Below are 15350 nucleotides of genomic sequence, written 5' to 3'. Positions count from 1 at the left end.
GGGTCCTGGTGTGGTGCACTGTAGGATAAGCATTGGACTGCTAATGCAAGCTCGACCGTTCAAACCTACCAGCTGCCCTTTGGAAACCCTATACAGGATTGCTGTGTGTTAGAATTAACTCAGTGACACTTCACACCATCACCACAGGGTTGTGATGAGTCAGAATCACTTAGAGGTGATGGGCTTTTGAGTTTATCTTAAAAACGAAAACAAAACAAAAGAAGATGTTGAGGTCCAAGTGGCAAAGCATTGTGGGGCATAATACAGGGGGTGCAGTCTTGCAATGAAGGCTCTGATTCTAACCCTCTCACCAGACTGCAGGATGGGATGACAGGCCACTAGCAAAATGCTCAGCCCATGGAGACGGCCACCTGTAGATGAGTTACTAGCCTCTAGAGCCAGACGAGGAACCGGAGATGCACAAGGTCTTCTCAGAGCTGAGTGCTGGACATGAATACATGGTGACTACCCCAGAGAGCAAGGCCATGGGTCTCTAAGGCCTCTCTGAGCCTGAACCGTTCCTGCTCAGTAGGCCAAACAGAAGCTGAAGCTGCCCATTGTGAAGACAGTTCCTGGGAGGGGATTCCTTGGGAGAAGACTAAGGGTGGAAATCCAAACCCACCCAGAGTGTCACAGAAGAAAGACTCAGTAATCTATGTCTGAAAAAGATAGGCAATCTCTGTTGATAGCAAACCTTATAGAGCACAGTTCAACTTGGTTCCGTGGGAGGGTCACCAGGAGTTGGGGTGAACTCGACAACATCTCTTTGTGCTTCTGTGCCGTGCTAGCTGCAGTAGTGACCAGGGGCTGCCACTGCCCTTGGGACTGTCCACTGTGGAGGCTGGACAGGGCCCAGGGCAATACCAGGGGGTTCCACTTGGGTGAACACATAGCCCATGTGACAGGACGCAGGGCATTTCCTTCTCCATACACATGTCCCAGTGTGACTCCATCATAGCACCTCTGGGCAGTCCATGCCCAGCATGGGGGCTGCTACTGAGGATGTCAAAACCACTCTTCTCTTCTCAGGATGTGGGTGCCACTTTCCAGAGTAAGTCACCCCCTCCTGCTCTGAAGTAGTAATGTCCAGAGTTAACCGTCTCATGGCCAGCTGGCAGTGTGGAGGCCTGCAGCCTGCTCTCACACTCGGAACACCCACCCGGCACCTCTGCTCAGTTCTGAGTGATGTGGACCCTGGGGCCAGTAGCGCCACAGGCATGAGCCCAAAGCTCAGGAGACGAGAGGGATGCCTGAGGTGCACTGGGCCCAGAAGGGTGGTCTGGATCTGGAGGGACCAGAAACTTAACTGGTGCAGAAGACGTAGTGGTTTGAGGAAGAGGAGAAGGAACCAGATATAAAACCAGGGAAACACGAGGTGTTGTCTTGTATCTACACCAGGAGCATCCACCTTAGACCAACATCTACCTGAGATCAGATGCATCTACCTGGGTCTACCAATAAACAATAAAGCTCCTATCTGGGTCTAGGAGCATCAGCCTAGTCCAACTAAACCAGGTGTGCCAATTTACAACTTACTTGGGACCAGATGCAACACCCTCCAACCAGAAGCAGCTACCTGTGAACAGGTGCCTCTTCCTGGGACCAGCCACACCTACCTGGGACCAGGCAGACACCAGCCACTGCAGTTTCTTATGTCTGTGGCAGCGTTTCTGCAGACAGGCCTCCTGGGTCCTGGGTTTTGGCTCTGAGGTGCAGACTGCATCAGGCAGAAGTTGTGCCCTGGAGGATGGATTGGTGCTCTTACAGGCCACGGACCGCTTCCTCCATCCTTTCCCACAGGTTCGGGAGCACTGCACAGGCAGAAAGAGGAGTCAGCTGCACGGATTAGCCCATGCCCCCCACATGGTAACAGCCAGAAAGAATCTCGCTTTGCATCCCACTCAAGGGGCCCTGCTGTCATCTGCATGTCACCTGCCCATGTGACTTACCTCGGCCCAGGGCCCAGCACTCCAGGCAGGCGGGCAGCTCTGGGAGTTGCAGGCCTGTCTGCTGGCGGGCATAGGCTGGGGACACAGGCTGGCCATGACCAGCTCCTCTCTGTAGCGGGCCCTCTGCATGCACTGGATGGGCCGGCTCTGCGTTCCGCTGCCGCAGGTCCGGCTGCAAGCACTCCAGTTCCCGATGGACCACCTGGAGAGCAAAGAGACATGAGGGGTGGGGCTGGAGTCCAGCCATGCCACGTGACCAGCGGTGTCCCAGCCACTGCTTTATTGTTGTTGTTAAGTGCCTTCGAGTCAATTCCAACCCATAGGGTTTCCAAGGAGCAGCTGGTGAGCTTGAAACACTGACCTAGTGGTTCAAATGACTTTGCAGTCTGATGCATTAACCTACAGTGCCACATGCTCACATGCCTAGATTTATCGCAAAGATGTCACTTTGAGTACTAATTTCTCAGTTAGTTCCTATTCTGAACAATGAGTAAAGAACACAGGAGAAATGATACATTCAAATTGTGCTGTCAAAGAATAGTGAATATACTGTGGATGCCAGAAGAAAGAATGAACCAGATGGCAAGATTTCACTGGCTTAGTTTGGACAAGCACGATTCTACTACAGAGTTCTCTCCCTGGACGCTGTCACCTTCTAGATAGGAATCTGTCATTCTTTCCTCCTCCTCTAGCTTTTGGGCTCACCTTGGGTGGGAAATTACCCACCTAGGCAATGTGTCTGTTTGTTTTCTAAATTTTATCTTGATAGTGAATTCCAAACCTGCACAAAAATAAAGAATCCTTGTATGTCCCCATCCATCAACTTCAACAATGATCAACTTAAGCCCTCATAAAATTTTGAAGCAAATTCCAAACGTGTAAATGTTTCACAGACATCTTTAAAAGATAAGGAGTCTTCTCTTATTTTTAAAAATACAACTCCCTTGCCATTGGGAGTCCTGGTGTGGCGCTGTGAGTTAATGCATCAGACTGCAAAGCTGTTTGAACTGCAAGGTCAGCAGTTCAAGCTCACCAGCCACTTTGTGGGGAACCCTATACAGGATAGCTATGGGTCGGAACCGACTCGACAACATTTAACAACAACAACAACCATACCATTGGAGTCCTGGTGTGGTGCTGTGGGTTAATGCACTGTACTGCAAAGTCATTCTAAATCACAAGGTTGGCGGTTCAAGTTCACCAGCCGCTCCTTGGAAATCCTACACAGGATCGCTATGGGTCGGAACCAACTTGACAGCACTGAATAAAACAACAACCATACCATGAAGACACCTGGAAAATGAACAAGTATTCCATTACACTTTCAGTTAGAGTTTCAATTCCCAGATGCCTCATCAACGTTAGAACTGGTTTGATTGGTTTGTTAGAAACAGAATTCAAATAAAGCCATAGTTTACCACTAGTTGAGATGACTTCCTCCTATTTGACTCTGCATGGTCTATCTTTACCTGGCTTATTTTTCTATTCAATTTGTTTGGTGCAGAAACAGGAGTAGGTACTTTATTGACGACCCCAAAGAGCTCTTGGTTACTTTTAGTATTTTGTGAATGACATCCTGTTGGTGGTCCCTGACACGGGCCTCTTTTCTCTGTCATTTTTGTCATTTGGTAGTTGGGGATACAGATGTGATCACATACAGATTCATTTTTGTATGTTCCTTTGTCTACATCATATTCGAAGGAGTGTAGGTAGCATAATGGGATACATGTTATGCTGCTAACTTCAGGGTCAGCAGTTCGAATCTACCAGCTACTTCTTGGAAGAAAGATGTAGATTTCTGTTTCCATAAAGATTTACAGCCTCAGAAACCCTGCACAGGGTCACTATGATTTGGAACCAACTCAATGGCACACAACCACTACCATATCATATTTGGTGACATGTTCTTCCAACAGGAGACTCATTCTGTCTGCTTATCTGTCTTCTGATTTGTTAATGTCCAATCATGTATTCTCTACATATAACGTGTTTTGCTATTCTGGTGATACAAGGATTCCAGTCCATAAATGACGGGAAATGTGATGGAGTCATAGAGGTTGGCTCAGCCCAATGTCAACGCTATCTGGTCTTGGTAAGCTTGGATGCATTTACAGAGCAGTGGTTGGCTTTGCAGAGCCCTTCTTCAAGAAGGAAGACCAATGAGGGTATTCAAAGCAGAATGGTTTAGGGGTTAATTGGGATCCAGAAATAAGTCCTCACTTGGTTCATGTGTCTGTGGCCCCTCCAAGGTCAGGCATTTGACACTAAGAATGGGTGATGATTTTCACACTTGTCCATCCCCTGTGCGTTAAGTAGGAAGGAATTGGGGAGAATTTAGCGATTTTGAAATTCTGTGGAAGACTTTGGGGTCTCAATGAGTAAGGAAGCCATGCCCTTTTTTCTTCAGTCAGCAGCGTGTGACTGTCCTATGAGTTGAAGCACAGAGTTGGTGCTACCATGTTTTCCTTATGCCAAGTCTCCAGCCCATCAGTGTGGGTTCTGATGGGGTCATCAGAGACAGAAGTGTGTCCAAGGGGCCCTAGGGTTCAGAGCGGGCACCAGAACATGCAAGCTTTGTATATTCCTCCACAGAGTCACTGAGACTCGGTCAACCATAATTTTCTCCTGCATCTCCAAGCAAATGTGAGGATTGGAGCAGATCCTTCCAGTCTACTCTTGGGCCTGGTTTTGGACCATCTTCTTCCCTCGCTCCACACATCAGCATGCACACTCAGATGAGGCACCTTGTAGAAACACTGAGACTATCTGGATGAGAATTTTCAGAGCCCAGAGATTGGTGAGATCAAATCAAGAAATAAGGGAGGATATCAAAATTACCCATAACCCTTCCTTCCAGAGATAGCCCTTTATTTCAGAGCGAGCCACTGTAACTGTCTCATCACATTCCCTTCTAGAGTGTTCTCTGTCTTTTGGCATTTTTTGTAAACATGGTTGAGTGCGGGCAGTAAATGTAAATTTTTACTCAGAACGTTAGCAATTCAATGTCTAAACAAAGTATATTTTTTATACTGCAAAGCCTTTGTTAACATTATTTTCTGTGTCTCTAAAATAATACATTATGGACAAAAATATATGAGGGGCTTCAAAAAGTTCATGGAAAAACTCCATGATTTTTCATTCCATTTTAACCATGACTGTTTAAGGCCCCCTTGTATTGTCTTAGTTATCAAATGTCGTAGTAGTAGAAATATCCTGAGTGAATGGCTTTAAAGAATAAAAATGTATTTTCTCAGAATTCTGGAGGCTAAAGTCCAAACCAGGGTCACAGTCCTGTCAATTCCTCCCTTGTCCATAGCTACAGACATTTTGTGAGGAGCCTCACATAGCATTTGTGTTCCTTGGTGTATATAAGCATTTCTGTATCTAACAATGCTCTTTTTATAACTCAGAAGTGATTAGATCTAGAGCTCACCCTAACAGGGTAAGATCCAATGAAAGAGACAGCAAAGACAACCTAATTTCAAACTAGGGTGACATGCATAGGTATAGGGGTTACACTCCAATATATAATTTTTTGGGGGGGGTAATCTAATCAATTTTGTGAATATTAGCAGCTGTTGAGGTGGTCCCTACTCATAGCCACCTGATGTGCGCCATCCTCACAACCCTTCTATGCTTGAGACCCTTGTTCCAGCCATGGTGCCAGGCTACTTCATTGGGGCAGGGGGGGGGTGTCTTCCTCCTTTTTACTGACCCTCCACTTTACCAAGCATGATGTTCTTCTCCAGGGACTGCTCACTCCGAACAACATGTCCAAACATGTGATATAACTTGGTCAAACTTCATTCTGTCTTCTAAAGAACATTTTGACTGTTTTTTTCCAAGACCAATTAGTTTGTTCTTCTGGTAATGCATGCTTGTATTAAGTGGTTTTCCTTACAGCTGTATGGATATGATTCTATCAATGACAGAATTGTGTTTCAGGATAGATACAGAACTGTTCTTTTTAATGATAACTGTGCCACTAGTCCTCTTCAATTTGACATTTCTAGAATAGTAACATAATTGTCTGATTACAAATGGCCAATGCCAGTTTATCTCAGCTCCCCAATGCCTGCATAGCTCTCTATACCTGTTACATTGAATTTTTGATTACTTCCAATGTCCTAAATTCGCACTTTGTAAAGTCCATGTTACAAACATTAATCAATGTTTGCAGCTAATTTTTTTTTAATTTTTTATTTCCAATCATGTGTCATCAGCAAATGAAAACGCAGTAATCTTTGCTCCATCCTTGTCTTTAAGGTTTTGACTCCATTTTGAGGAGGCAGTTCCTCTCCAGTAGTATTGTGAATGCTTTCCAACCTGAGGGGTTCATCTTCTGGAACTATATCACACATTGTTCCACAGCTATGCATAAGATTATTCCTGGACAATTATATTTAGAAGTAGGTAGCCTGATCCTTCGTAGTCTAGTAGGTCCTCTGAAACCTGTCCACTTGGGGTGAACCTGCTGGTATTTGAAATACTTTTGGCATAGTTGCCGGCATCACAGGAACATGCTAGCCTCCATAGCACAACACAGTGACATAAAAGTGGTTGTATTCATCAATAATAGTATGTTATTTTATTTGTATCTAAATAAAATAAAATGAACTGAGGAAAGAGTATTTTCACCACTGAATTCCTAAGGGATTACAAATGTTGGTTTTGGAGCACAGGAATCCATTGAAGCCTTCACTACACTCCCAAGAACCCTATGGTACACAGGTTCCTAACCTAGAGCCCAGGGTCTCCAAGCTCTAGCGGATCCACAAACATGCTAGAGTTGTACTAGTTCTATGTATGTTGTAAGCATTATAATGACTGAACAAAGTGATGAATACCTTTCCTAAAATTCTCAAAGGGGTCGTCCATACCCCAACGAATTTTAGAGTCACCTTTTGAACACCTATAATGGTCCTGGGGTAAATTTGGTGGTAGAAGGAGGTGAGGCACGTGGAAGGTGCTACCTGGATATGACACAGGTGCATTCCCAACCTGGACCATTGGCAACTCTGCCCTATTGTTTTGCATCATTCTGAAACACCATGATATGTTTACTTACTTCTGTTTGTACAAGGCTTGAATCATTTTACAATATATGTTTTTTCCTGAACATGGCTCTCAGAAAGTTATTTTTAAAGGCTGTAATGAAAATTTTCATTAGGATAAAGAGAGAAAATTTCCGGCTGTTGGAACGATCCCATGTTAGCAGTGCATATGTCTCCAGTTTTCAGTATCAACTGGATTAGTGGTTTTGTAAGGAGGTCTGGTGGCACTTAGCTCTCTCTTATCTAAAAGTTAGTTAGTGGTTGACACCCAACCACGATCTCCATAGGAGAGAAATCCCAAGGATTTCAGCCTAGGAAATCCTACGGGACAGTCTACCTTGTCATCCGATGTTGACGTGAGTCAGATTCACCTCAGTGGCACAGAACAACAGAGATTTGACATTACAGATTAAACCGTCTCAAGTCCACATTCTCACGAGGAAGACTGCTTGTTGGCTCTTGGCCCCTGTGGCTCCGATGAGTCTATATCTGGAGGCTGTCCAAGGTTCCTCAGCTACCTCTGTGTGCTTTTATGCTGTTTTCTGTTCCATTCCACTTCTGACATGTGCTCTCTCCATCCTGCAGTCTTGTAAATTCTAATTGGTGCATCCCCACAGGGACTGTAAAAGGCCTCCTGGCTACTCCCGGGTTTTTCACACCTCCTTGTTAAATCCTCCTGTCTCCCTCACCTTGAGTCTTTCCAACTGTGTTCATCCATTCTCTGCGTTTCTCCCTCAACTTCCCTCTATTAAGATCACTCACACCACACTTGGAGGTGCCAAGTATCTGTTCTGTTTCCACAAGGGATGCTCTGGGGACAAGGCTTGAGTCCAGCTCCTCAGAGAGTCTGAATCCACGCAAGCTTCCATGCTGTGGACTGAGGGTCTTTCTCATGATCACAGAGAGCTGAGTTCAGCAATGCCTGCTCCAACTCAGATTTGGTTTTACTAAATCCACCAAATTGAACAAAGTTAGTGACTGGTAATAAGCCACCAAGGTCAGAGTAATAGAAGACTCAGTTTCCAAGACAAGGGCTTCCCCTCCCAGGAACCCCTCCCCCACCCCAGGCTCTCGTTACTGGGAGAAGGGTGGGGATTTACGGCCCTCACACATAGTCCTGGTGTGGTGCTGTGGGACAATGAGCTGGACTGCAAAGTCTGCTTAAATAGCAAGGCTGGCGGTTTAAGCTCACCAGCTGCTCCTTGGAAACCCTATACAGGGTGGCTGTGGGTTGGAACCCAACTCTACAGCACTTAACAACAACAACAACAACACACAGTTTAGATAGGACATCTTGTTACATAGGTAGAATAGAGAAAGGAAGAGGGTCTCCGATTACTCTCTGTAGAGCCGGTCTCAGCAGAAACAAACCAACTGGAGCAGTGAGGAAGTTCTGAGAAGAGGGTGAAAGGGAAAACTGTTGTTGGGGAAAATAAAGTTAGCAATAGTTAAAAGTTGAAAAACAAGACTCAATGAAACCCCATTTAGACAAATTCTCATGATATCAAGAGAAAAGTAAAACCGTCTCAGTAATAAGGAGACACTAATGGAGGTTGTTGTTGTTGTTGGTAAGTGCCATTGAGTCTGTTCCTACCCATAGCAACCCTGTATGGGGTTCCTGAGGGGCAGCTGGTGAGCTTGAACCACTGACCTTGCAGTTCAAATGGCTTTGGTCTCCTTATTGCTGAGATTGTAGATCCAGAGAACTTGTCTAAATATGGAGACCCTAGTGGAGGTAGGCAGTCCTGGTGTGGCGCTGTGGGTTAATGTGCTGGACTGCAAAGTCGGTTTGAACTGCAAGGTTGTGATTCAAGTTCACCAGTCGCTCCTTGGAAATTCTCTACAGGGTCACTATGGGTTGGAACCAACTCGACGGCACTTAACAACAACAACAACAAATGGAGGTGGAGGGAGTTCTGGTGTGGTGCTGTGGATTAATGCGTCAGACTGCAAAGTCATTTGAACTGCAACGTCAGTGGTTCAAGTTTACCAGCTGCTCCTATGAAATCCTATACAGGATCACTATGGGTCGGAACTGACTTGACAACACTTAACAACAACAATTTTTGTTGTTATGGGTGCCATCGAGTCAGTACCGACTCAATAGAATGAAACACAGCCTGGTCCTGGGTGAACCTCACAATTGTTATCATGCTTGATCCCACTGACGCAGCCACTTTGCCAATCCATCTCGATGGGGTCTTCCTCTTTTTCTCTGACCCTCCACTTTATAAAAAAGTGATATCCTCCAGCAACTGGTCCCTCCTGACAATATGTCTGAAGTATGAGAGATGAAGTTTGGTCATCCTGGCTTCCAAGGAGCACTTTGACTGCACTTCTTCCAACACAGATCTATTGGTTCTTTTGGCAGTCCATGGCACTTTCAATATTCTTCTCCAACACCATAACTCAAAAGCATCAATTCTTTCTTCTACAGTCTTCCTTATTCATTGTCCAGCTTTCTCATGCATATCAGGTTATTGAAAATACCACGGCTTGGGTCAGGTGCACCTTAGTCCTCAAGCTGACATCTTTGCTCTCCAACACTATAAATCTTGTGCAGCAGATTTGCCTAATACAGTAAGTCATTTGATTTCTTGGCTGCTGCTTCCATGAGTATTGATAGTTGATCCAAGAAGAATGAAGTCCTTGACAACTTCAATCTTTTCTCTGTTGATAAAAATGTTGTTGTTTTTGGTCCAGTGGTGGGGATTTTTGTTTTCTTTACATTGAGATGTAATCCATACCGAAGGCTGTGCTCTTTGATCTTCATCAGTAAATATTTTAAGTCCTCTTCACTTTCAGCAAGCAAGGTTGTATCATCTGCATATCGCAGGTTGTTAATGAGTCTTCCTCCAATACTGATGCCACGTTCTTCTTCATAGAACCCAGCTTCTTGGATGATTTGTTCAGCATACAGCTTGAATAAGTATGGTGAAAGAATACAACTTTGTTGCACACTTTTCTTCATTTGAAACCATTCAGTGTTCCCATGTTCTGTTTGAACAACTGCCTCTTGGTCCATGTACAGATTCCTCATGAGCACAATTAAGTGTTCTAGAATACTTATACTTTGCAATGTTGTCCATAGCTTGTCATCAACCACACGATCGAAAGCCTTTGCATAGTCAATAAAGCACAGGTAAACAACTTTCTGATATTCTCTGCTTTCAGCCAAGATCCATCGGATGTCAGCAATGATATCCTTCATTCCACAGCCTCTTCTGAATCCAGCTTGAACTTCTGGAAGTTCTCTGTCAATGTATGATTGCAGCCATTTCTGTATTACTTTTAGTAAAACTTTACTAAAGGGATGGGATATCCAGGAGATTGTTTCATGAATTCTGAATTCCATTGGGTCACTTCTCTTTGGAATGGGCACAAATATGGATCTTGTCAAATCAGTCGGCCAGATAGGAGGTTAAAAATAAAAAAGGAACTGTGTGGTAAACAGGGAGAAAGTCAGGAAACTGGGGAACAAGACCAAGACCAATTTCAACAGATTTCCCAAATTAGCTGCTTGGACACTTGAACCAAGAGTACGGTGATACCTTGACAGAAGGGTATGTAAAGGGAAAGCCAAATTGTACTCAGACCTCAGCCTCTTCTCCAGTCTCGAGTGGAAGTCCTTTCTCATCTCTCTATAAGAGTGTCTCTGCTTAATACATTTTCTTAGCTGCTTCAGCCTCTTGTCCCTCGAATCTCTTTTGTGTAGGGTAAGTGTATTAGGCCTTCCCAGTTCTTTGGAAGGACAGCAACACTTCTCCAGGGACAATACTTCCAGTATGACACTCTTGGCATCATTTTTTCAATACTTACTTATACCTAATTTGCTGCAAAAGATGTCTTTTGTTAACAGACGGAATAAAAGCAAATACTGTTGAATGATGATGCGCAGAGGAGATTGTGTAATCATTGCAATGAAACTATGAGTGTAAATCCGATGTTCTCACATGTAAGCTATCACTCAATTCACAATAAAAGCTTTTCTCTTTTGTTAAAAGCGTTAAGAAGGAAAGCTGCTGCTTTGATGACTAGGGTGCACGTGACCCAAGTTAAGGCATTTTGAATCACTTTGGTAGTGTACTAGTTATGCATCGGGCTGCTAACCTCAAGGTTGGCAGTTCAAAACTACCAGCTGTTCCGTGGGAAAAAGATGAGGCTTTCTGCTCTCATAAAGATTTACAGCCTCAGAAACCCTGTACAGGGTTGCTATGAGTTGGAACCGACTCCATGGTACTTAGGAACAACAACAACATGTGTATTAGAAAGCTGGACAATGCATAAAGAAGACCGAAGAAGATTCGCTGTGATGTAAATCCAACAACAGACAGACACCAGCTTGGAAACTCTACCTCATTCATAGGAACTTTTCCTGAGAGAGGCTAACGGTTAAGCACTAAATTAGTAAAGAAGAGGTTGATGGTTTCCCTTAGTATTTAAGTACTTAACCATTAGCACTTTCCAGGAACATTTCCTATGAAATGTTCACGGGAAATCTCAGAAGTGTCTGGGAAGATGGGCCTGAACACCTGCTTCCAAAAGGTCTCTGCTTGGAAAATCCCAGGAAGCAGCTATACTTTACACACATGGGGTCCATCCACATGAGTCAGAATTGATCTGACAGCAATTAGCAAGTACCACAATAAGACAAGAAGTTAACTTATAGAACACAGGCTGAAGGCACACATTACAAGAAACTGTCTTTGCTGGTTACCAAGGGCGGGAGGGAAGGAAGAGTGCCATCTTTAAGCCCATTGCTTAATCCGTTTCTTTATGTGTCTTCTTCTTTTTAGCTGGCCCTCAATTTTACCAAGAACGATGGTCTTTTCCAGGGACTGGTCACTGCTGATAACATGTCCAAAGTATGAGATAAAGTCTTGTCATCCTGACTTCTAAGGAACATTCTGGCTGTGCTTCTTCTAAGATATATTTGTTTATTCTTCTGACAGTTCGTGTACTTTCAATATTCTCGTTCAGTACTATGACTCTAATGTATTCATTCTTCTACAGTCTTCCTTATTCACTGTCCAGCTTTCACATGCATATGAGGCTATTGAAAATACCATGGCTTGGGTCAGATGCGCCTTAGTCCTCAAACTGACATCTTTGCTTTTGAACACTATAAAGATAGCATCAGATCTATCTGCCTGATGCAATCCTTTGTTTGATTTCTTCACTGCTACTCCCACAAGTATTGATTGTGGATCCAAGCAACATGAAGTCATTGGCAACTTCCATCTTGTCTTCATTTATCATGATGTATTTATGGTTCATTTGCAAGGATTTTTTTGTTTCCTTTACATTGAAGTGTAATCCATTCTGCCCACTTACAGAAGTTTCCTCTCCCATTTAAAGCTGAGAAGTATAGTGGGTTGGATAGTCTTCCCTCAAAATTCATGTCCACCTGGAATCCGAGACTGTGACTTTCTTTGGAAATAGAGTCTTTGCAGATGTACTCTTGTTTAGAAGAGGTAACATTGAATGAATCCAATATGACTAATGTTCTTCAAAGAAGAAGGGGATCTGGACACAGATCTACACCGAGACAGAGATGTAAGGGATGCTGCCTCGAGACAACGAGCATCCAGCGCTGCTGAGAATGAGCCAAAGCCTAGGAGTCCAGGAAGGAACCTCCTCTAGAGCTTTCAGAGGGAGCAGGGCCCTGTGGCCACCTCCACTTCAAACCTCTAGTCTCCAGAAGTGTGCGAGAAGAGATCTCTATTGATTTCAGCCACCGACTTTGTGGGAATTTGTTATGGGGACCCTACAAGACCAAGAAAATAGTTAAGAGCGTTAGATTGAGGGTTATTTGTTGAACACTGACATGTCCCCTGCTTCGCCGCCATCTCTCGGCACAGATGTTTTGGGGCCTGCTTAAGGAGCAAGCTGTCTGTTGGAATGCCTCCTTCCAGGGAAACATGCCGGGAAACTGGTCATGATTTTTCACCTCAGAACTCAGAGTCCCTTCCTGACAATCGGCTGGTGAGGGCCAGGGGCCAGGGGCCAGGAAAGAGGAACTTTGGAATTGGAATCTAAGCCTGCCGCCAGCACCCTGAAACCTGTGAATTGACAGTTACTTCATTTTGTCAAACTGTGGTACATTTTGGTTGGACTTGTGGAACTGAAGGAGAGATTTATAATAAGCCAGACCCAGGCTTAGAAAAGTTTTCATCTTGAAATATAGGATTCATTTGCTGAATCATACAAGGACATGAGGCACTTACCAGAAATCAGGCGTTGTGGGTGTTAATTTTATGAACTGTGAGAAGTTAAAGGTATATGGGATTTTATTCTTTGGAGGCCAACATGTTATTTTTGCTAGATTTTCCTGTGGCACTATCCTGTCATCAGATCTTATCTTGAACAAATCAGAGAGATCGTTAAAGCTTTTATTTTCCAGAAAGACAGAGGAAGTAGAATTAGGGAAGACACAGACACTAAAGAAACTGACCTCCCTGTTCTCAAATGATGTTAACAATTCTTTGTTTTGAGTAAAATTCCTTCATGGGAAGGTCTCCTGTCTGCAGGATGTTGGGGGCTGTTTGCATGCCATTAATGCAAAGGAAAGATTTCAGCTCCTAAAAGCTACCGGGAATTGTTAGATCTGAAGAGATGGATAGACTTCTCTTGTGAGGTTGTGTCTCTCTCCAGTTTCCAAGGAAACATTGGAAACAATTTAGCCAAGTGGTCCAGGAGGAAAGGACTTTAGAAAGAATTTGGTTTACCAGTCTTACTTTATGTTTGTGCATGTTGAGTCTCAGAAGCAACACCCTTTATGGGGTTAGTGAAAGGTATAAATGGAGGGGGCAGTAATTTTAGGGTTGACCCCCATGCCCCAAAATAGTGCAGGTCTTTAGATTTCAACCGGAGGATAACTGCTTCTCATTCACTCCCTTTTAGTATCCCTTCTGAATCCAACCATTACACAACTGTTTATAGTACAAATGTCTTTGTGATGGAGTCAAATGATTGCACTGAAAATTGCTAACCCAAAAGTTGGAGGTTTGAATCCACTTAGAGGTGGCTCAGAGGAAAGGCCTGCCTACCATTGAAGACCTTATGGAGCACAATTCTACTGTGACATACAGGGGCTTGTTATGACTCAGAGGGGACTTGTGGGCAACCGGCACTGTTTGGTTGCCAGCGCCATTGTTGAGTTGATGCTGACTCCTAGCTACTCCATGTGACAATGTAGAGTGGCCCCATAGATTTCTAACACTGTCATGTTTGTGGGAGGATTGCCATCCTTTCTCTGAAGTTTCTGCTGGTGGGTTCAAACTGATAACCTGTTGGTTTGTAGCTGAACCCTCAACCAATGCACAACCAGAGCTTCTTAAAGGGTAGCAAGCCAGACCAGAGTTCAAGTGAACTTGAACACTGACTTCCCCTTCACCAGGCTTTGTATCCTCTTAGACCAGAAGCTGAAAGCCAGCTTGGCTAAACCAGTATCTCCCACACCATGAGCTCTCAGTCATCAAACACTGACATCTACCTGGTCCCTACTCCATTCCTCATGAGTCAGATATCTTCTGGCCCTCGGGTTTGGGACTGAGGAATCTGTTCACTAAGTACCCCCCATTCCTCAGTCCTTAAGGTGTAAAGGATCAGCAGGCTTGGGAGTATGCATTTGTGGTTCTAAGAAAAGCAACATCCATCCAGTTCTTCGGGACAGACCAGGGCTCTAATCCCTGCCGTTCTGAACCCCGCCCACTTTCTGTTTTAATTTATTGTACTACAGTTTTGTATGATGCAGAAAGCATCAAAAGAAGATAGAAGTAATACACAGAGTCACTGTACAAAAAGAAATGGTTGATGTTCAAACATTTCAAGAGGTAGCATATGATCAAGAGCCAATGATCCTGAAGGAAGAAGTCCCAGGTGCACTGAAGGCATTGGCAAAGAACAAGGCACCAGAAATTGATGGCATACAGATTGAAATCTTTCAACAAAGGGATACAGCACTCGAGGCACTCACTCATCTATGCCAAGGAATTTGGAAGACAGCCACCTGGCCAACTGACTGGAAGAAATCTTATTTGCATCCATTCCAAAGAGAGTTGAAGCAATGGAATGCAAAAATCATCAAGCAGTATTATTAATGCCCCATGAGAATAAAATTTTATTAAAGATAATACAAAAACAGCTGCAACCATACATTGGCAGAGAACTTCCAGAGGTTCAATCTGGATTTAGAAGAAGACATGGAACAAAGGATATCATTGCTGACATCAGATGATCTTAGCTGAAAGCAGAGAGTACCTGAAAGATATTTACCTCTGCTTTATTGACTAAGCAAAGGCATTCAATTGTATGGATTCTGACAAGCTATGGACAATGTTGAAGA

At 44.0% G+C, this 15350-nt stretch overlaps 1 protein-coding gene across 1 annotated transcript in view; it reads right to left on the bottom strand.

Moving 5' to 3' along the window:
- The window catches only part of ADAMTS16 (ADAM metallopeptidase with thrombospondin type 1 motif, 16), a 253436-nt gene that overhangs the window by 12991 nt on the left and 225095 nt on the right, over positions 1 to 15350 (bottom strand). Inside the window, exons 17-18 of the mRNA XM_006874965.1 lie at positions 1950 to 2151; positions 1617 to 1811 (exon numbers count right to left, since the gene is read on the bottom strand). Coding sequence (XP_006875027.1) covers positions 1617 to 1811; positions 1950 to 2151 — 397 coding nt within the window. The remainder of the gene's footprint in view (positions 1 to 1616; positions 1812 to 1949; positions 2152 to 15350) is intronic.

Source organism: Chrysochloris asiatica, unplaced genomic scaffold (genome assembly GCF_000296735.1).
Source record: "Chrysochloris asiatica unplaced genomic scaffold, ChrAsi1.0 scaffold00307, whole genome shotgun sequence".
Classification (NCBI taxonomy): domain Eukaryota; kingdom Metazoa; phylum Chordata; class Mammalia; order Afrosoricida; family Chrysochloridae; genus Chrysochloris; species Chrysochloris asiatica.
This window is presented reverse-complemented; position numbering and strand designations above follow the sequence as displayed.